The sequence below is a fragment of the Zonotrichia albicollis genome, chromosome 1, assembly GCF_047830755.1.
Source record: "Zonotrichia albicollis isolate bZonAlb1 chromosome 1, bZonAlb1.hap1, whole genome shotgun sequence".
NCBI lineage: Eukaryota > Metazoa > Chordata > Aves > Passeriformes > Passerellidae > Zonotrichia > Zonotrichia albicollis.
In genome coordinates, this window is record NC_133819.1 from 143,605,523 (window position 1) to 143,627,839 (window position 22,317).

Sequence of the window (22,317 nt, forward strand, 5' to 3'; positions counted from 1 at the left end):
TGTGTTTATTGGGGATAAGAGGTCTAATTATAGCTGTGAACTATACTGTACTGCAAGGGCATTTGAGTTTCTTCTGACTGTTTCTGAGGCAATGTGATGAGTCATGAAATACAACTTTTGCAGAAAATATCCTGATTGCCTAATGACTAGGTGTTGGTAGATGAAATTACACATACTCTCTCTTGTTCACATGAAACCAGGGAAGTGTCTTTCTGAGTAAGCTGTTTGTTCAAGTTACCCAAGAAATGTCAAAGATTACAGTTGCAAAATGAGAAAAAAAATGTATGTTTGAGTAACTTGAAAACACCTGCTGAGACTTACAAATGCATTAGATATTCACAGCATGAATGCTTATAAATAAAACATCTCTGAAGAAAAAATGCTGCCTGAAAATAATGTTCCACGTATTTTATTTTGCAGATGATGAAGAAGATATTAACAATATGGAAAAAGTCATGTTAGAATATGCTAGAATGGACAGAGAACTTAATCATTATATAACAGCATTTGAAGAGATCATAAATCAGGTAAATTATCTCTTTTCATTAAGTGATTAAAACATACCCTTTTTAAATATTATCTTTCAAAAGACACAAATGTTACATTTAAACAATACAGAACTGCAAAGACAGCTCTTCAGCAGGTATAAAATATTGAAGTTGCCAATACTCTTAACTTTGCCACCCTGTAGGAAGCTAGGAATAAGAGTTTTTAACTTCACACCACCAAACCCACAGCGTTGGGAATATGGGTGATGCTTTGGGAAGGATTGAGGACAGTGTAGCTAAGACACCCCACTCTCAGGTGATGCCACCTCTGTATTGTGGAAGATGTGAGTGTGGCAGTTGAATTGAGGAACAAACTGAGTCACTTGCTGTCGCTGCAGAGAACCGAGGCTTTAAATCTGCTTCCCACTGCCGTCCTGCCACCTGGCCTGGCTGCTGAGTGTACAGGGTCAGCTGGCGGGTTGCTCGCTCTATGAACCAGGGCCTCGCTCCGCCCCTGGACAAAGGACGGACAAAGGACAGACAAACTCCGAGCGGGGCGGCAGCGCTGCCAGAGGCCGCCAGGGGGCGCCGCGCCCGCGCTCTGCCGGACCAGGGCTCGGCGCGTTCCCGTCCGGGGCTCGGCGCGTTCCCGGCCCGGCGGGAGCGCGCGGCGGCTCCGCGGCAGAGCCGGCTCGGGAAGGGGCAGGTCCGGGTCCGGTGCAGGTCCGGGTCCAGCGCGGCCGAGCCTCAGTTTCAGGGCACGTCGGTGCAGGGAGAACTCAGCTCCCTTCTCGCTGTCGGTTTCCTGTGCGTTTCTCTAGAACATGCAGAAGCGCATCCCTGATTTCCCTTCAAGGTGGGAAGTCCGTGTTTCAAAATGTTAAAGGTAGTGGAGCTTTTCAGTTAAAGGCACCCTGCTATTTTTTTGCTTTTTGTTCTTTTAAAAGCAGTACAAGAAGAGCAAAGCAATGCATTTCCCCCTAGATTTTCCTTTATTTTTTTTTAAATCATCTGATCAGATGCTTAACTGAAAAATCTTCATTCATATAATTAAACATACAAAAGGCATTCAAAACTATGTCTACATCAACAAGTGTTGGACAGCAGTAGATACAAGCACTGTTCCCCATGTAGTTTTTAAATATACATTTCACTTCAGATGTCACCATAATTGCATAAATCCTAATTTATGTTGGATGGTTCAGAACTTTTTCCTTTTATTTGGACTATTCATGATTTTTAGAGCTTTCCTGGCAAATTGTAACACAGTCCTCATTGTTAGAGACTAATGATATATATCCAGACTTGAGCAAAACACAGGTGGTTTATATTTTGATTATAAGCCAATTGATAATTTATTTGTTATTGTTCTAATAGGAATTTCAAGTAATTTGAAACAATGACTGTAAAATTTTTTCCATTATTTCCATTTATCAGCATTTTTTCAAGTTTAGGACTATAAAGAGCAAATCTGTGCCTTCACCAACAAAACACTCAAGTCCTGTTTACTTCAGATGCATCACTCATGATATTTTAAGTGAAGCACAGGTGCAACTGCTTCACTGAAGTGAAGGTATTTTTGTTGGTTTTGGCAGAGCAGTGATACATTTGTGAATTTTAGGATTGAATTCAGCAGTATTTGTTGTGTATATAGCTGTGCTGGTATGCAAAAAAAATATACCTGGAAGGGTTAGTTTCCCTTTCCCCCTCTTTTTTTTTTTTTTTCTAATACAGCTTCTTTGTGTCATTAAAACAAGCTCATTTCCTGTTATTTCAGTCCTAAGGTGCTAAAAATACAGCTCCAAGATATTTAACATGTTCTAGAGTCTACATGGATTATAAATTTGGTAATGGCTAATCTGTTAGCCTCTGGCCACACTTCTCCTGTCTCTGCTTCCTACTTCACTCTAGGGAATTGGTTGTCCTTTCCCCTGCCAGCATCCAGAAGCCTCTGTGAATATGAGAAAGAAATGCATATAACTTGTGCTGTAGAACAATCTGTTCTCTGAAAAATAACAGCTCATGCTTTATTTTGGAGGCTAGCTGCATGCCATGCCTCTGGAGCTGCTCTGCTCATCTCCAGTTACCTGTCAGAGACAGCTTAAAATCTTCTTCTGGGAAACAGATACTGTTGCTGAATTTAGGGCTGCACCTGGAAGTAGCTGTAGAATAGCTTGGGTTTAAAATAGCCTCCACTGACTTGCTGCCTGCTTCCAGCTGAATTCCTTACCTGAGGGCTTTCTCTGGGGAGTTGAACCAGGTCATTAATTTTCACAAGCAGACTGTTCTTCGTAGACAGGATTTGTCTCCAGCTGTAAAACACATTTTATCTGATTCTTTTATAAGTTTGTATGTTGATGATTTTTCTGGTCTGTAATTTCCTCATACAGCAGTGAATCTGAAAGTATTTTATAGTCTGTGTTTCTCCTTCTAACCAGCTGTTTCTAGTGAAATGTCCAACTGGAATTTAGCAAGATAAGAGACAGTAGCAGTTAAAATTCCTGATATATTATTTTATTATGTGTATTTTTAAATGGCATTGACGAAAAGGTGAGGTTGTACAACCAAAGGATTGTGATGTAAATAACTTGAAACTAGCATGAGATATAGTCACATGTTTTCTCAAAGCCAGTTTTTTTGTTGATTTAGTCTGCAGTAGGTGGAATGCAGAAGGTGAGACATACCAGCATCCTCTTCTGGTTGAATCAGCAGCCTGTTGAGCAAGAAGTGAGCAGTTGAATCACAGTGTTTCCAACAATAGGCTGTGGGAAATCCTTTGTCTGTGGAAACTCCCTGTGCCACTGGATTTTCTTGTACCTGTGTAATGACTGGACTTCTGTTGCTGCTTCTTCTTTCATTTTTAATGGGTATTTTTAAAAAAACCGAGCCAATATTCAGGTCCTTACTATACAAAGTCCAGACAGCACTCTTATTTTTTATGTAACAATGAAAGACTGATGTAGCTGCAGTACCTCTTGGAGATTTTTTTTATACTCTTGAAATGGACCCAAATGATTGGAACCCAGGCTCAAGTGTTCCCTACTCTGACAAAGTTCTCAAGTGGCCGGAATGCCAGCATATTGTGTTGTTCTAAATAGGGATTCTTTCACCCATTGTGCAGGAAGACAATCCACACACAGAGTCAAGATGCTTGATTTTATTTCATGTCTGTGCAGAGAACAGGTTCTAGGTGGTGAATCCTTAAAGCTAACATGTCTTCAGTGTGCCAGGTGCTCCTTTTTATACCCTTTGAACAATAAAGAATTGGCATTTCCCATATATGTAACAACCTAACTGTGAAGTCATTGGCTTTGCAGTCTCTTTTCTGCATGTAAGACCCAGTGCACATTTGTTTTGCTGTGCATGCTATCTGAGGAAGTGGCTTATGTGAGCAGGGCATGGCTGCACCCTACAGACAGGTGTTATACTGAATTTACCTAATGAGCACAATGCTCAAGCAAAGTTGTAGTTGGCATTGTAGTTTGATTTATTGTGTCCTCCTGTTCTTGCTTCTTGGGTCATGGCTCTTGGTTCCTGCAGGTTTAGTTTTCCTGTACTGTCTCATGGTGCTTCATTTCAGCAGTTGTGCCTGCTCCCTCACTTCTACTCTGCTCTCTGCCTTAGCAGGGATGGTGGTAGTGGAATGACCACTCTCTCAGCTTTTCAAGCATTTGGTTTCTTTGGGACTGTAAAAGCCGGGGTAAATTTTCTGAAATCCCCAGACTTCTCTAGATAAAATCAATTACAGTGTATTGTAGATCAAACTAGAGAACAAGGAAGGCAAAACTAACTTCTAAAGTCACATTATTCCCACCTTTCTTTTCTTCTCCTTTAGGGAAATAGAACCTTGGCTATTTTGTTTCTTTTGCAGGTGACAGGAAATTGTTGAATGTGGTGATGGCATCTCTGGCAAGGATTGCTTAGTGCTTCCTTTTGCAAGTTACTTCTTTGCCAAACCTCACTTTGTCTGCCTTTTGCTAAACCTGAGCACTGTAGCAGAATCAAATCCAAACCTTAGCAAGGTGGAAGAAACATAGAGGAGACATATTTAAGAAAAAAACCAAGAGAAGGAAGCACTCAGAATGAGTGCTTGGAAAGTCTTGAGATCATGTAGACATATGAGGAAGAGACTTGTTGAAAAAGTGCTAGGAAGGAGGTGGTGTTGAGCTGAAGAAAAGATGAAAATTCTAGATGTTGCATTGGTGCTTGGGTTTTATCCCTACTTCTGCTAGAGCTTTCCCACATTTTTCTTGGTGAATCACATCTATCACTGTCAGTGGCTGCTGAAATCTTTGTTTTCTGATTATCCTGCATGGAGACTGATGTGAGCAATTATAATAGTAATTTAATTCAAAGTTAATTATAGTTTGAACCCAGGAAGTGAAATTAAAATGTTCTTTGTTGGGTTTTATCTGCAAAACTACTACATACAACTGATGTAAGTGCATGTCTTGAGAGGATTTGAAGTCTGGATGTGTTGGTCATTTATGCCTCTGTGACTTCACACCCTGTCAAATGTTCATTCTTCCTTTGCAAAGGTGAGGGATGTACCATGTTCCTTTTACAAGAGTGATTTTGTCTCTGCAGGATATATAGAAATTACTCTTAAAATTGTTTTGTATTTTTGAAAATGGTTCTTCCCTTTAGACCAGCAAGGTCCTTGGAGTGTGAATAAGAGGGGATGTTTGTCCAATGGGTCAGTAATTTAGAGCAGATTACTTAGTATTGGGGTCTGTTATTTTAGTGGCAAACTGTGTAGGTTGTAATCCTGCAGAGGATAATTCCCTTCAGTGATGGAGGTCGTATTCCAAGTGTGCAGCTTGTGAGTGATCTAAAAGCCTCTGCAGAAAAGTAAAGAATCCTGTTTTAAAGCTACAGTACAGTTGAATTCATGGTCTCTGATTTGCAACCTGTATAGCAGAATTCTAGTTTCCTCACTTAAAACTCAGAGTGTAATGCTGTAGTGACTTGGATGGTCTTCCCTGGTCTCATAAAAATGAAAGGGACTTAACACCTCTGTTAACCAGCCTCTGGCAGCATAACTTTGTAGGCCAGGAGTCCTATTGGAAAAGGTTCTGCCAATATATCCACGTTGTCTCTTTTGAAAAAGTAGACTAAAGCAAGAAAACACTTCTGCAGTGGTAGCTCCATTTGCAGTGTGGTCTTTGAAGGAACAGTAAGGTCAAGCAGAGGATGGGGTTCCTTCCAGCCACATCCCATCTTCATTGGCACAGCTGTGGCAGCAGAGCTAATGTGATGACTGAGTTCAGTGTATGTGGCAAATGCTGCCTGTTAGAGACAGGGCTGTGCTTAAAAATCAGATTGTCACTTAGTTTTCTGTAGGGATAAGTACCAGGAAGACTGTGAATCCCAAGGGATTCACATGTTTTAGCTGATTCGGGACTCTCTGACAGTGACTGGCACTGAGATACTCATTACAGTGTTGTCAGTGAAACAATTCTTGACATGGAACTTTCTAGTTTCATGCTTGGTGCTGACATTTTCTTAATAAGCACTTTGCTCTTCATTTTCCCTCTTGCTACACTGTCATGACAACATGTTTTAGGGCAAAATCCACTGATGATATCCATATCTGCAACTCTGACCTTCACTGTACAGCTGAGCTCAGAGCATTTCCTCTGCCATCAGTGTTTCTTGATTCTGAAATATTGTCTGTTAGCCATGACAATTTTGGGACCTTCCTTTTTATCAGAAAGATTCTCTGCTGCACAGAAATTGCTCAGGAAGGTCTTTGTGGAGTACCAGAAAAATGGGTTTAGTGGAATGGATAAATCTTTTCTTGGGCTGGCAGAGAGAATAAAAGAACCCTTGTAGTCTTTTGCTGCATTTATCCTGACGCTCCAATTGTAAAAGCAAGTGATTCTATCTTGAAATTCAGTCAGAGTGTACTGAGGTGCACCATCAGCAGCAACAAGTCAAAACCCTGGGGAAAAATGTACCAATGCCAATGTCTTTGGAGACTTTTGGAGAACTTACTTCATCTTTAAAACCTCATCTTTAGAGGTTTTTTTTAACAATGGATCTCCTCTTGGCTGTTATTTTGGTATCTTGAATTCTAATTGAAATTCCTCTTTAGTTGTTGTTTACTTGTTATCTACTAATGAAGCCACTTGAGACTGATCATTCATCTTACAGAATAAGCAAAATGTGGGCATTGGATTAAATCCTTATAATGACTTTGGCAGGATAGTAGAGGAAAATAATACGTGACTCTATAATTATGCCTCTGTATCTATAGATATGTATATAATGCCACAGGACTTACTGAAACTTTTACAGGGAAGCTTATTCCTAGCATTAGCTAGCTATGGAGTTTTTTAATATTTTAAAGTTTCTTCAGTACTTTTTGATAAAATTTCTAATCAATAATGTATTTCTTTCTCTGTCCTACTGCCATCTCCAAACAGTAATTCAAATAATACAGCACTGTTGTAGGCATGTTCTCTGCTTCCTGCAGAAACTGGGACAAAGATGCATTTCAACACTTTTCTAATATTTACTTTATAATTGCTTTACTTTTTTCTCTGTCTCTGTATGTGTTGGGCTAAGCATTTGACTGAGGCGGCTTTTTACTTTCTGAGAATTAGTTATCTGTGTGTGTAGCTCCCTACAGTAATATGTTAGAGTCAACATTTGGTGAGCTGCAATTAAAATAGTTTTTTAGTGAGTAGCATATAAAAAAGTAGGAATGGTGTTTTATGTGGGTTATATAGCACATCCTCAGTAGTGTGTCTTAGTGTGTCCTAGCAAGCATAAAAATGTGTCCTACTTTTTGGAGAATAAACCCTGGAAACTCTTGCATATGGACATAGGTTTGTTTGACTTCACTGTGGCTGCTTACACTGGCCAAGCTAAACGTTTTCCTAAATATTTGCAGTGTCAACATTGTAGTTGCTGAAATGGCCCTTGGCTTGTATGGGTAGGAATGGGGCAGCAGGGGCCACAGCTGGATAGCAGGGAAGATTTGGGTGAAAAAAAATGTTCTGGACCTAGGGCCATCACATGGGACTGGGACCTCTGTAGATACGGTGGCAGCAGGGGTGGTATTAAGAACAAATGTGCCAGAGAAGTCCTGAGAACCACATGGCAATTTGAGTCTGCTGTGTTGGGCAGCAGTGTTGCCCAGTAGGTAGCAAACTAGCCTGCGATTAAGGAGGACTGGATGCTATTTTCAGGTCTACTAGCAGCTTGTGTGGTTGACCTTGACAAATTGTTTCACTGTGTACCTTGGGCTGTGGTCCTGTGTTTATTAACACTGCATTTGTGCAGTTCCAAATCACCTGGTAGCACGTGCTCATCAATTAAGCCAGATCACATGATACTGTTTATGCTGGCTGTTTTCTGGCTGCAGGACAGACACTACCTGATGGAGCTTAACTGTGCAAAATTAGAATTGGCAGTGTGGGTTACACTCAGTTGGTGTGTCATGCAGCTGTGGTGGTTTTGATCTCATAGGAAGCATCCTGAAACTGAATTTACTGTCTCACTCAACCATGATCTCAGTCATGTGGACAGCATCTCATATCACTGTCTGTAACAGAGTCTGTAAGAGATTTATATTTTTTTTTCTACCTGAAGAATTCAAAGCTATTTGGATTCAGTTTTTAATGATTTTATTTTAACACTGAAGATTGCAATTGGCAGTCTGAACTTTTTCTGAAATTCCAGAATGTCACACATAGGGCAACTAAAAATCTCTGTGATTTGTATCCTTACTTTTCTAGGCAGTGTCTGCATTTCAGAGTCAATGTGAATTAACTCTGTCTCATTTAGCCAAGCCTAGAGAAAGAAGATAAAATTTTGAAATGTAATGAAACTAGTAGGTGTTGAGGTAAAATAGATTAAAAAACTATCTTAATCTCAAATAATGGAATTTTTTTGGTAGATGAAATTTATAACTGGAAACACTGGTGTTGCAGTTTCAGTTGCTCAGTAGTGAAAATAGTATTTCAAATTAATCGTCTCATCTAGAAAGCTCCTGCTGACAGTCAAGGATTTAAATCCTTGGAGCCAGGGGGTGAAGGTTGAGTGTTAAATCCTGGATGATTCTCAGCAGCAGGGGTTTTGCTTTAAATTAGTTTCTGCTGTTAATTGAACACACCCAAGTTGATCAGTGTCAGTGGGGAGGCAGTTTCTGGAATGCCATCCATAAAATGTCTCCCTCCAAAGGTTGAGTATTGTTTTAATTACTGTAATTGTTTCCAGAAGTTATATGTATATGTTGGATACTTTAAAATTCCTTCTCCAAAATTTTAAATCTTAAGTCACTCATTTAAAAACATTTACTTTTTCTCCTAGTATTTTTTTAAACTGATCTTATCAATAAAAATACTCAGTTACCCAGATTTTCCCTCAGTAAAATTCTTAGCAGATTTATAATGAATCACAGATATGTTGCTTACAGCATTAACTAGATCACACTTTTTTTTGGTGGCTCCTATTTCCATCAATTTGTTTTTATTAAAGGATTTCAGCTAAGAAGGAGTTAGTGGTAGGAGCTGCAACTCTCATTCCTAGCTTCCTCATGAATTATATTATTTAGAATTTTTTCTTGTTGAGCTGTTCATTACTGGGTGTAAATAGGAGTGTGCGTGCAACTTATTGCATGTCATTTAGAATAGACCAAAGTCATACAACTTTGTAGTATGGTTTCTTAGTGAATGTTTTCACTTTTACAGAACTGTGTATTTAGAGCTTTTGTTAAAGTGGAGAGCATTTCTTTGCTTTATGATTTAAGAGTAGCTTTTTGATATTTATTTCATTAAATTGAATAATGGGTTTCTCACAGTTTCTAACACATGTAGTAAACCTGTGCTGCAAATGTCACATTGTTTTTCTTTCTCAAATTCTACATTACTCCTGTTGAGGGAAGCTAGTGCTGTGATTTCAAAGCAGCAGCATGACTTCTTTGTGCTTGTGATGTGCTGCAGTATGTAACTATGCCCATTGCAGTGCCTACTGAAATTTTAAAAAATAATAAAAAAAACCTGCCTAGTAGCATGTATGCATTTTATTATCTTTCCAATTTGCAGAAGAGGATTCAAAAAATACCTGAATCCTGCCAGAAATCAATACCAGATGTCACAGTATTTCCCAAATGTGGCCCCATTGTTGATAACCTACTGTGAGTTACAAACAGTGTGCTTGATAATAAGGGTTGGCAAGTTGAGCTAATTTCTGGGCTCCCATGGTTTTCAACTGAGCTACATGCATAGCTTGAGCACACTGATTTCACCAGCTGAAGTATTTCTTTTGTCCTTAGACTCGTGTATTAACACTGACAAGAAATGAAAAATATAAAAGATTTAAGAAAATAAGTGTACATCAGATGCACTTCAGACTTCCTCATAAAGTGTAAAGTTTTTAAGAAAATAAGTGTACATCAGATGCACTTCAGACTTCCTCATAAAGTATAAAGTTCCCATGTTTACATGTACTCACACGTACCACATCTAACAAATTCTACAAAACCAGAGAAAGTAAAAACTCAGTGATGTTGCTACTCTTAACTCTGCTGGCACTCTTCAAATGTTAGTGCCTCACTGCATTGCCACTGCTTCTGTGTGAACAGTTCACAATGTTTGCTCAACTGGGTACTCATCCACTGTTCAAAGCTGTTATGATGCTGTTTTTTCTTCTGTTGTGTGGGGAGAAGATTGGATAGCGAGGGCTTGGATGCAGTGGTGAGTTTACAAGAGTTGCTGGGAAGATTGCAACTCTGGTAAGGGAAAACATACAGGGTGTGGTTTTGTGGGGTGTGATAATTGTTGTAATACAAAGTGTGGGCTGTAAATGAAATGTTTCTCCATGGATATTTTTATGCTTAGTTGGAGGTGATCAAGGGATGCAGGTAAAGGCTGGGCTGTGCTAGAGGCAGTTTGGTCCAGTTCAGTAAAACTGTCTCTTGAAAGAGGGAGTTTCTGGAGAAGCTATTAACAACCCCACTGTATGCCCTTAGTCCTCACAAAACAACCCCACCTTTTCCCACTGCTCTCTGCTAAATTCCACTAACAATGAGCCATGGCCCTCACCACCACCTCCTGTCAATGGAATGCTGGTGTTCAGACTGGTGGGCAGCTTCTCTGCCTTTTCTCTTTCTTCCCCTCTTTCATCCTGTTTAGGCTTTGGAATCCCTTTCCTACCTTCTTTTGGTGTAACCCAGAGTTGGCTCTTGTTGGTTGGTCACCTGCCCTTGGAGAAGACTCAGCACTGTTGCCTTTTCTCCCACTGACAGCAATGCTTTGTATCCCTTGGTGGATATAACCTGACAGAGCACATGGAAGTATCATTGAAGAGTATTTTAGGAGAATCTGGCCCATCAGTTAGTTATGTGTCTCTACCAACCCTGTGTGGAGTAATTTGACCTGAGTTTAGCAAGCCATCCTCCTCAATCAGTCAGTTAGGGTGGCAGATGCTCGGCCACCTTCATCAGTCAGGCTTACAAACAAATATCAGACAAATCCTATCAACCAGGTTTATGTGCACAGCACGGGTCACTGTAGTTGTAATGGTTGCTATAGTTCAGCCTGAGTTTACACTTGGCCATTTCCAAGTCCCACAAAACTCAGACCCAAACTCCTTCTGTTAGTCCCTTCTTATACTAGTTCTTTTCAGCAGTTATTCACCTGGTAAATTTTTAATAGACAGAGATTGTTTTATGGTAAGGGGAAAATCCAGCTAAAGCAAAAAGCACCTATACAGGATTACAGGTGTGGCTTATGCTCAAGGAGAAGCTCTCAGTTAATTCAGGTAAGAGGTGACTATAATAGCAGTGTGTAGTCAGGGATGGAACAGAAGTGTTTGTTCACCATGTGTCACATAAAGAGCCATTTAATGAAATTATCCAGCAGCAGGTTTTAAATCAACAAAAGGAAGTAACTTTTTACACAGTGAATAATTACATTGTGGAATTAGTTGCCACAGGATGCTATGGAGACCAGATCATTAATGAGTTCCAAAAGCTACTGGACAAATTAATAGAAGAAAAAATCCTTGACAGCTGTTAGATGCAAAGATTCAAATACAGTCACTGTCTTGGTAAATCCCTAAACTGCAAGTTGTTAGTTGTAGGGAAAGTATATGGAGAAACAGGGAAAGATCTTTCTATTTGGTGGTCATTAGATTCCTACTCCAGCTTTTTTCTTCTGCCGTTGTTAAAGGGAAGAGAATATGCTGGATGGGTCTTTGATGTGAGGTACCATATCTGAAAGAAGCAGAAAATAAACTGCATAGAAAACCCAGTCTCCACAAACACTAATGCACCCTGAAATTTATGTTCAATGGCTATGGAGATTTAGATAAATTACATTTATTGTCTATTTCAAACTTATTTTGGAATATTGTTCTATCTAAAAATGACTTTCCACCTCCATAATTTTAATATTTGGAAAGTTTTCAGGATATCTAATAATTTATCTCTCTGTTCTTACTTATGTATTTGATGATTTAAAAAATAAGTAGATGAACAGCTCCTGCTCTGGGCATTGTTACATAATTGAAAAATTCTTAATCTGAAAGCTCATTTCAAATCCATATAATGTAAAACCACATAAACCATTTAATGATTAGGTAGTAGCAGATAAAATCCAACTTGAAGTTTGCGGAGCTACACCCACTTGGATTAAAAAAGGGAAGAATCTTCAGCTAGATCTTTGTCTTGCAGTCAGTTTTCTCCCTTAATGCCCCAAAAAACCCCTTAATAACTTGTTCTAAATAACAAATCTTCTTGTAGTACTGATGGGAGGAGGTGAACTACAGCTCTGGGTGAGTACCTGATAGGATCCCTTCTTGTAAACTTGATGAAATTTCATCTGAAGTACCTGCTCTGGTCTCAACCACACCAAATGGCATAAAATGTTTTCCTGGATGGTTAAGTAAAATACAATGTAGGTTATAAACTATTTTGATGGATCATAATCTGAAAACTTTAAGATCAGTGCTTGAGGTTCCTGGGTTGGTGAATATAAAAATGTCTTTTACATGCCCATCAACAGTGTCATAAAATAGATATGTAATCCAATTGGGATATATAAATTTGGTCAACTAAGTTGTGATTGTGGCCTGCTTAGTACTGGAGATACTGGATAAGAGACAACAAAGCATGTCTTGCTTCTTAAGAAAGAAAGCATTAAGTTCATAGCACTGTCAGAAAAACCCCTCCAATTTTATGTGTGTTTTCATTACTTGAGGAAAGCTTGGCTCCACCATTTTTGTAACTCTTCTTCAAATAGTTTTTTTTTTTGCCTCTCTTAGCCTCATGTTTATGGGTATAAAAAAACCCAGCTTCTTCAGCTTCTGTCAGTCATGAGCCCATGGCCCCTTCCCAGATTTGGGTTTCTCCGAATGCCTCTTGAACTGGGAAGTCTGATGTGGGGAGCAGTATTTCAGCTATTGCCTAATCAATGCTTCATAGAGAGGAAGAATAACTTCTGCTGGCCATGCTGCTCCAAATGTAGCCGAATCCAATTTGCTAATTAGCAGTGAAAATGTTTCCTGAAATTTCACTTGGCATCTACCATGGCAGAGCTGCTACAGAGCCAGTCAGTCCCTAACAACTGCTGATGCCTGGGGTTATCCTGCCCCTAGAAAAGCTGTAGAACCCTTTTTCTTGAACTTGGCATTACCAGTTCTGATTTTCCTCAAGGTCCTTCTTGATTGAAGGACCTCTACTGCTTGATATGTCAAATGCTGCTGGGCTAGTTATGCCTAGAAGATTGCTGAGAGTGCATTTGGTTTCATCATCCAGGCCTTTGGTGAGGATATTGAACATATTCAGCTCTTCTGTTCAGCACTACAGTACTCCTCTTGGTACAGGCTACCAGCTGGATGGCAAACTGGTGTTTGCTGTGAGCATTACCCTCTGAGCTGGCTGGCCCAGTAATTTTCTGTATACCCAACAGACCATTTGATTACATCCACCACTCTCCCCACATCTGCATTTTAGGTCAGTCCATCACAGGAAGGAATCATCAGTTTCATCAAGCATTTGCTGCCCTTTGTGAGTCCGTGCTTATTGTGGCTGATTACCTTTTTGTTCCCTGCGTGTTTGCAAGTAGATTCCAGAAGGATGTGGTATGTAATCCTTCCAGGGGCTGGGGGTAGGCTAAGTGGCCTGTAGTCGCTTTTCTTATGTCTTTGCTAAAGCCAGGCACAGTGCTAGACTTCTTGCAGTTTTCAGGGGCCGGTGTCAATGATCATGTTTTTATAGAGGTGAGAGGCAGGTCTAGTGACACATCAGCTGACTCTTTCAGCACTTTCAGATTGTGTATCTGTCCTCATAGATTTGAATACATCAGCTGTTCTAACTCATTCCTAACTTCTCCCTAAAATGTTTCTTCTCAAACCATCCTGCTACATCTGGAAATCTAGGAGTAATCTTTTCCTGTGAAGATGGAGGCAAAAATGTATTCAGTACCTCAGCCTTTTTCATCTGCACAACCACTGGGTTATGGCCTCCATTCAGCAACATCCTCACATTGTCTCTGAATTTACACAACTCTGTCTTGCTACTATTGACATCCATCATGTTTTCATTCTGAATGTGCTTTCATTTTTTCAGTGTTGTTCCTAAGTGCCAAAGTAATGATTTTGTACTCTTTTTTATTTGCTGTATGCTGTCCTTTTGCCTTACAGTTCATCAAGAAACTCCTTGCTTAGTCAGTGAGTCTTCTACTGAAATGCCAATCTTGTAAAATAGGATTATTATTAGTTCCTCAGTTGGCAGTAAGTTTTCTGCAAAAATGTATCAGCTAAGATAATGGCACTTTTTGCTTCAATGTCCCAGGAGCCATGTCCTGTATAATCCAACGGCCATTTGCCTAAAATCCTCAGTCCTATTTCTTCTTCTTATCTTCCCAGACTTCTGGATCCTGAATACAATCAGCTTGTGGTCACTTCTCCCAAGCTACTATCTGTGACCACATTTGCCACTTTTCTTCCATGTTTGTGTACAGAGGTCACATAGGATATTACCTTTGTTTGTCCTCTCTAGCATTTGCATTAAACTTTTGCATTAAAAAGTTATCACCCATCCGGTCTAGAAATACCCTGGATTGTTTGCACAATGCCACGTGGCTCTAATGAGGACCAAGTCTGGTAATTGGGTTGCTTTTGGTCATTGTTTGTATACAGCATTATCCAGTTCATTGTCCCCTTGAATGTGGCTCATGTTTCTTTTGCCTTTGCTTTTGACCAGGAGTTTCCTGTCAGATGAGTCTCTGGTTTCACACTGGACCTCAGCATAGACAAGGAGATGCTTTGAAGAAAGTGCAACTGCCATTCTTCTCCATTTTCTCCATGAGTAGCCTCCATGACACTCTTCCAGTCATGGATTCTATCCCATTTAATCTTTATGATCCTGATGACATCAGAGCACTCTGACTGTGCACAGACTTCCAGTTCTTGTTTGTAGGCCAAGCTCTGTGTGTGAGTACCCAGACACCCAAGGATAGCCTGTGCATGCCCTCTCTCCAAGCAGAAATGTGTAACTTTCCCAAGTGCCCTTTCCTTACACAGACTTCATTCCTTCCCTTCTTTACCTCTGGGCAAATGCCCCATTGTTCAATGAATTTAGTTTACAGTCATCCTCACTAGAACTGTAATCTCGTCACAGAACTATTTTTGTCAGGTGGCTTTAATATCTTCTTAACAGTCCATTTGCATTGAATAGGACATTGTAGTCAAAGAAACCAAAGTCTTGCTGCTGACAGCAGCTATGCAGACAGACATCACTCTGCTGGTTATATCTACTGGCCAGGCCTCTCCATGGACTACAAGGGTTGAAGAGAGCACCCCTGTGATTTCTGCCATCTCGTATTTGCTCTGAGCTCTTTCTTCCATTTGAGCTGCTCAGGGTTTCCCTTGGCTGTGTTACTCCTCTCCCACAGGGGATGGCAGCAAGAGGTAGAATTTGGAGGCTGGGTGAGTGTTGGCAATTTGTCTGCAGCACCAGTGATCTAGGTTGTAGGCAAGCAGCAGACTCATGGATAGCAGGGATGGATTCTTTTGCTTCACATGAGAAGCATCATAAGCCACTAACACCAGTGCTTTCTTTGGTACTGATAGTAGTCCAAAGACTTGAGATACCCCCTCAGAATTTTATCCCCAAAGACTCCAGCAGCTTCTGAAACTGTTAGCTAGGCACAGCTGGAAAAGGAAGCAGAGCTGTATTCCCGTTACCTGAAGTCGTGGGATTCCAGCTTCCAAACAGAGCAAGTTTTTATCTGCTTCTTGGTCCTTCAGTCATACCTTTCTGCCTGGAACCATAGAACAGAATCATAGAATCATTAAGGTTGGAAAATACCTTTAAGAGCTTGGAGTCTGGTCATAAACCTCACACTGCTTACTCCACCCCTAACTCATATGTACCACATCTCAACATGTCTTCTAAATACCGCCAGGAACAGTGACTCAACCACTTCCCTGGGCAGCCTGTTCCAGTGCTTGATAATGTTTTTGGTGAAGAAATTTTTCCTAATATCCAGTCTAAACCTTCCCTGGAGCAACTTGAGGCTGTTTTGTCTTCTCCTGTCCCTTGTTACTTGGGAGAAGAGACCAACCCCCATCTGGCTACAGCCTTTTTTCAGGGAGTTGTAGAGAGCAATAAGGTCCCCTCTGAGCCTCCTTTTCTCCAGGCCAAACACCCCCAGCCCACCAGCAGCTTTGTTGCCCTTCTTTGGACATGCACCAGCAATTCAGTGTCGACATTCATTTGCAAACTGAATGAGGGTACCTTTGATCCCCTCACCCAGATCATAGATATTAAATGGGACTGGCCTCAACACCAAGTCCTGGAGAACCCCACTTGTGAGCAGCTGCCAGCTGGATTTAACTCCATTCACCCCAAACCCGTGTTGTCCGGGCCTGATCCCTTGCTTGTCCTGTATGTGCCATGTGTTGGCACTCAAGGTGCTCTGCTCTGTAACCTTCTGTGGCACTAAAGTTAGGCTGACAAGCCTGGAGCTCCTCAGATCCTCTTTCTTGCTCTTCTTGTAGATGGATGTTACATTGATTCCCTTCCAGTCAACTGAGACCTCCCCATTGAGCCAGGACTGCTGATAAATGATGCAGAGTGGCTTGGTCAGCTCTTCCACAGCTCCCTCAGTACTCTTGGGTGGATCCCATCTGGCCCCATGGACTTGTGTGTGTCCAAGTGCTGTAGCAGGTCACAAGGACCAATTGCCCTTGGATTATGGGGGCTTCACTGTGCTCATTGTCCTCTCTTCGAGCTCAGGGGGCTGGGTCCTCTGAGAAGAAACAGTCTGATTGTTGAAGACTGAAGCAAAGATGATATTAAATATCTCTGCCTTTTCTTTATCCTTTGTCACCATGTCATGGTGATAGCCTCCAGCTATGACATCACCCACAAGTCCTCTCTCTTCACAGCAGCAGGTCCAGCAGGTGCCTTCCCTTGTTGGCTGCCTCATAATTTTGTCAGGAAGTTCTCTTCCACATACTGTGAGAACCTCCTGGACTGTTCCTTCTCTTTTATGTAGTATTTCTAGCAGGCATCTGTAATTCTTACTCCAGTGGAACTTAAGTTTATACCTTGGAGAAATTTTTTTAAAGATCCTGCTGCTCTCCTGAGCAGCACCCCTGAAGTGAAGCCCACATGCTCCTCTTGGCTGCTCCTCACTGAGCAGAGCAGTGATTTGACCTAAGCATGACTCCATGGCTGCCCACTCTGGGAGGAGCACTGGACAGCTGAGCAGTCCAAGCTCTGGATGGCAGAATGCACCCTCACCACTTCCAAGGAGTTGTCAGAGTACCAGGAAGACTGCAGCGGTGACCACTGGTGACGTGTGCTGTGTTCACCACTGTTTGGGAGCAGCTTCTCTTGGTGACATCTCTGGGATTTCTCTCCCACTCCCTGCAATCCATCTGGCATATTAAGTGCATTGCTTCTGGCTTTGTACCCTGATGGCAGGACTCCTTGTTGGTAGTGTTCCCTAAGGAACACCATCTCCTCTAGGTGCATATGAATCTGTCCCTGGTGAGACTCTCTCCTGGCAGGGAGCTCCCTGCTAGGTTAGTGAGTTCCTGCACAGTTTGTTTGCCTTGGGATCACATCACACTTTGCTTCTCTTACTCTGCTCTTCAAAACACGGGTTGCAAGATGGGTGTGAGTTAGCTGTGCTGGTTCAGGTCAAGAGCTAGAACTCCTAGTTTCAGGGTAGGCAAATTAGGGCAGTTTATCTAGGATTTAGTTTTATGTGCTTTTCACAACAACCATTCAGTAAAGTAAATATATGTTGTTATTTTGTTCTGTAAAGTATTTTTAGTAAATCCTCAGTGGCTGTTTTTTTGAATGACTAATACATTTTGGTACATCTGAATTACATCTATACTGAGTCATTTAATTTTGTAATGGCATATTTAAATGTTTAAGTCTCTACAAAAATTAAATATTGTAAAAGACTAACATTTTGTTCTAGGAGTTTGTGCCTGTATCACCACAAATCTCTGCTAAGGGGAAGAATTCCTGTGACCTGGACTTGATAACTAACAGGATGCTGTATTGCAGAAACTTTTTGAGAAAGCATACATGAGCCAGGATGTCTTTGCATGGCCAATTTTTTTTTTTTTAATTAGTTTGTCATCTGCTTGCTGTGTAATGTTGCATTTAACATTTCACAATAGGTGTTGCGGTCTTAGTTTTTCCTAACTCAGTGTTCACCCAACATTTCTAAAATTTTCCCTCATCTCAGACTATATTTACTTCACATTCTGAAACTCAGGCTTTGTTTGTGGGGGAGGTTTTGCCAGTAACAGAATTAAAATAGTTATATCAGTGTTCTTTGCAGTCTTGCTTTTCTCGTAAGTGTTTGTGTTCTTTGGTTTTGGTTTTTTTTTGGTAGGACCTCCTTTATTTTGTTTTTTTTTTAATTCTCATAGAGGACATGTAAGCTGAAATAAAAAGAATCTGCAAGTTTTATACTGGGATAACTGTAAAATAATTGCTTGTGTAGACCAGTTGAAAGCCTTCATTGAATTACTTTGTCATGTGCTCTACTTCTTGAAGTACTTTTTCCCTAGTCTGATGTTTTTCTCTAATCAGCTTACAATGCCCTTATATTCCTTGAACAAATGCCTGTTTTGCCAGGCTCTCCTTATTTTGAAACACCTTGCAAGCTTTCACTTGTGCATCATTATGCTGGATTTGTAATCTGTGTTTCTCCTGATGTGTGGTTGATACCATGTCTTTGCTTTTGTGCCAGCTCCATCATTTACTCCGTGAGCTCTTTAGGGCAGAGAGCTGCTCATCACCTCATGTGCTTGCTGCAGTGCATACCATATTTTTAGACTCTGAGGAGTGATCATCAATCATTGTGAAATATCAATATCCTTTTATTCAGCTATCTATGAATACTGCTTGAGGGTTCTCATTGCCTTCCTCAGGCAAGGAATCAAAGCTAAGAACCACAGAAAAAGTTGGTTTTGTACTTGCACAAGGGGTTGTATGGTGAGAAAGGATTTGAAAAGGAACACCTGCCACCACCAAACAAAAAAACCACCAAGTTTTCACCACTGAGAAGGAGAGCTGGGACTGTATAGGAGAAGAATGGGAGATATGTGTAGTGGTAATTCTGACATGAAAATAACTTTCTGCTCTGTAAATATTTGTATGTAAAATACAGAGAGCAGGATTTTCAAAAGTGCTTACATGATGTAAGAAACAAAATGAGAAACTGAATCCACAGCTGAATGGTTAGGCAATAATCTGGGATGTGGGAGAGTCAGGTTCAAATACTTGCTGCAATTATCTTTTAATTAGTTATACAAAGTGGAACAACTTCAAACAGGAGAGAGCGAGATGTCTTACCCCCGAATACCCAATAGCCTATGGGCTAGGACAGCTAATATGGGATGAACAGAGATTTGAAAACGGGTCACTCACCTTACTGATGACTGTTTTAACCACTGAGATATTAAATCTGATAGTATGTGGATTTCTGTCATCATTGTTTATGAGGAAGGATTTGTCTGGCTTAAGCAACTGACTAAAAGAAAGGATTTGTGGAGGAGGCACCCATTGCCATTAGAGGAGTAGAACTCCCTGTCTTTTAGACAGACTGCTTTGATATCTGGCTTTTGTGATTCCTGTTTTTTTGACACTGACTTTCTCCATCTATTTTATACAAAGTCTGAATGTCTAATTTAGGGAGGAGATTTCTTTGGATAGCCAGATCTCTAAAGCTTCAGACTACAGTTTGCATCTTGAAAGACAACATAGTCTTTCTGTGCATTTAGTTAGCCATCTGTGACAAAGCAGGGAGTTACAAGAGTGCAATAGACCAAACAGAAGGATGCAAAGAGTTTAAGTAAGGCTGACATATTAAACAGCAGACATAAAGACATTACATATTGTTAAAATGTATTTACTGCTAAAGGAGGAAACCATGCTAATATACTAATTACATCATCTTGAGACTGATAATTATCTCTGCAGGATTTCATGAGTCCGCATCCACTTGATTTGTCCTAATTCAGAGCCTTGTCATCCTCATCTGCAGTCTCTCGCCCAGATGGAGCATGGAAATCGACACAAGCGTTCCTAATATGCAAATAGAGATCTGCAGTTCCACTTCAAAGTGGCAGCTTCTCAAGTGGGAGTTCTAATTATTCCATTTTGAGTTAGTGACTCTGCAAAAGAGTGGTTTTTTTTCTTCTGCCAGTGAGTTGGGTGTTCTTTTTTTTCCCCCAGATTTGTTACCCAGGTTTGCAGTAGGCATGTCTTATTCTGTCATGCAAACAATGAAATGGTTGACCAGTTAATGATGCATTTGTTTACTGATTGCAATCCATAACTTCCTTGAGGAGTTGTTTGTCCTGTTCTTCTTGGGTTCTTTTGCATGTAGTATTTTATATAACAAGATGAGATTCCTCATTGCTTGTCACAGGAATTATGTCATGAACTTGACGAACAAGGTCACATATCAACTGCCCAGTATTTTTCAGAGGTGAGCTGTGTCTCCTGTCAAAACTAAAATCCCTTGAACTAGAGAATGGGCTGCTGAGGTTGGAGAAGAAGAGAAATTAATGAAGCAATAAATGTTATAATCACTCTCTATGGCATGGCAGAAGACAAAAATTAAGGGGAATGGGATTGCCCCTCTGCACTGGTGAGGCCCCATCTCAAGTACTGTGTCCAGTTCTAGGTCTTGCAATTCAGGAAGGACATTGAGGTGCTGGAGCAAGTCCAGAGAGGGACAGAGGAGCTGGTGAAGGGTCTGGAGAGTAAGTCATATGAGGAGTGGCTGAAGGAGGTGGCAGTGTTTAGCCTGGAGAAAAGGAGGCTGAGAGAGAACCTTACCACTCTCTACAACTCTCTGAAAGGAGGCTGTAGCCCGGTGGTAGTTGGCCTCTTCTCATGGGCAACCAAAGACATGGTTGCCCATGTCCAAGAGGACTTGGCCTCAAACTGTGCCAAGGAAGGTTCAGGTTGAATATTAGGAAGAATTTCTTCACTGGAAGGGTGGTTAAGCCTTAGAATAGGCTGCCCAGGGAGGTGGTGGATTCACCATCCCTGGAAGTGTTCAAGAAACAACTGGATGTGGCACTTAGTGCCACGATTTAGTTTGACATGGTGATTGTCAGGAGTTGGACTTGATCTTGGAGGTCTTTTTCAACCTTAGTGATTCTATGATGGGAATTGATAATAGTTATACTACAGGCACTGACCAAAATATAAAGTGATTGGCTGAGATATAGCTGAAATTTCATCTGATTGCAAATAACTACTGGGTAGAATCAGGTTAAGTATTTTACTGTGACATGTACTCATAAGGAAGATTGCTGTTGAAGTGTGAGATGCAATTACAAGGTTAATTACTTACACTGAGTTATACTGCTCCATTTTGGATGGTGTATTTTCACTTTATAATGAGCTGAACTTTAAGAAGTCACTGACAGTGAGGAAACTGTGCAGCAGAAGCACTCAGAGCAAAATAATCCTGGGTACCAGTGGGTGCACTTGGGAGGAAAAGCACTGCAAGACCCCGTGAGGAGGTCAGTGTAAACTGCTGCTCTTGTGAGCCTGCTGACCCCTGTGTGCAACCTGCATCTGTGTCTGCTCCCGAAATCCTTTGCCAGTGACTCAGCAGGTGTTCAGTGAGAATGTAATATATAGAAGGAAGAATGGAGGCATCCCATAATTAGGGCTAGTAATAAGACAGGAATCAGTTTAGCATGTGATAGACGGGGAGTCAGAGAAATGAAGGAAAAGCAAGTTTGATAGGGTTATAAGAAGGAAAGTGCAGTACTAAAAACTGTGATGAATGGTGATGATATGAGCGTCAAAAGAATCTAAAAAGGGAAAGCAATGTTATATGAGAAAGAGGAAGAACAAGTTCAAAACCTAAATATAAGAAAGCTGTAAATTCAGGAAGATGTAGGGAGAAGTTCAAATGGCAGGAGAGGTGTTACTAAGAGAATTGGCTAGCATAGGGCTGGTGCTAGCAGCCTGAAAGAACTCGGAGAACAAATGTGATAGCCTTGTAGAAACTGAGAAATAAGACAAAATCTATTGAATTTAAAAACAACAGAAAGAAAATATCTGCAGGCACAAACTGATAAGTTTGAGAAAAAATTACTTTTTAATGCTTATAAATCTTATAGTAAGTGACAGTTTCTAATCATGGACAGCATAAAATTTCTGTGAGTATCAGACAGCATAAAGAGAATGTTTTTTGATAGTCAAAAAAGTACTGATTTTTTTTTTTTCAGTATTATGTCCAAACTTGTAGTGGTGGGGCTTCCTGTGTCTGTAAGGAGAGACAAATAAGATTTCTACTCTTAACACCTTTTCTTG

The 22,317-nt window shown here is 40.6% G+C and overlaps 1 protein-coding gene across 2 annotated transcripts in view; it reads left to right on the forward strand.

Annotated features, from left to right (window-relative positions):
- The window catches only part of NSMCE2 (NSE2 (MMS21) homolog, SMC5-SMC6 complex SUMO ligase), a 132,203-nt gene that overhangs the window by 23,870 nt on the left and 86,016 nt on the right, over positions 1–22,317 (forward strand). For both annotated transcript variants that reach the window (XM_005479591.4, XM_074556920.1), the window contains one exon: positions 421–527. In XM_005479591.4, coding sequence (XP_005479648.3) covers positions 421–527 — 107 coding nt within the window. The remainder of the gene's footprint in view (positions 1–420; positions 528–22,317) is intronic.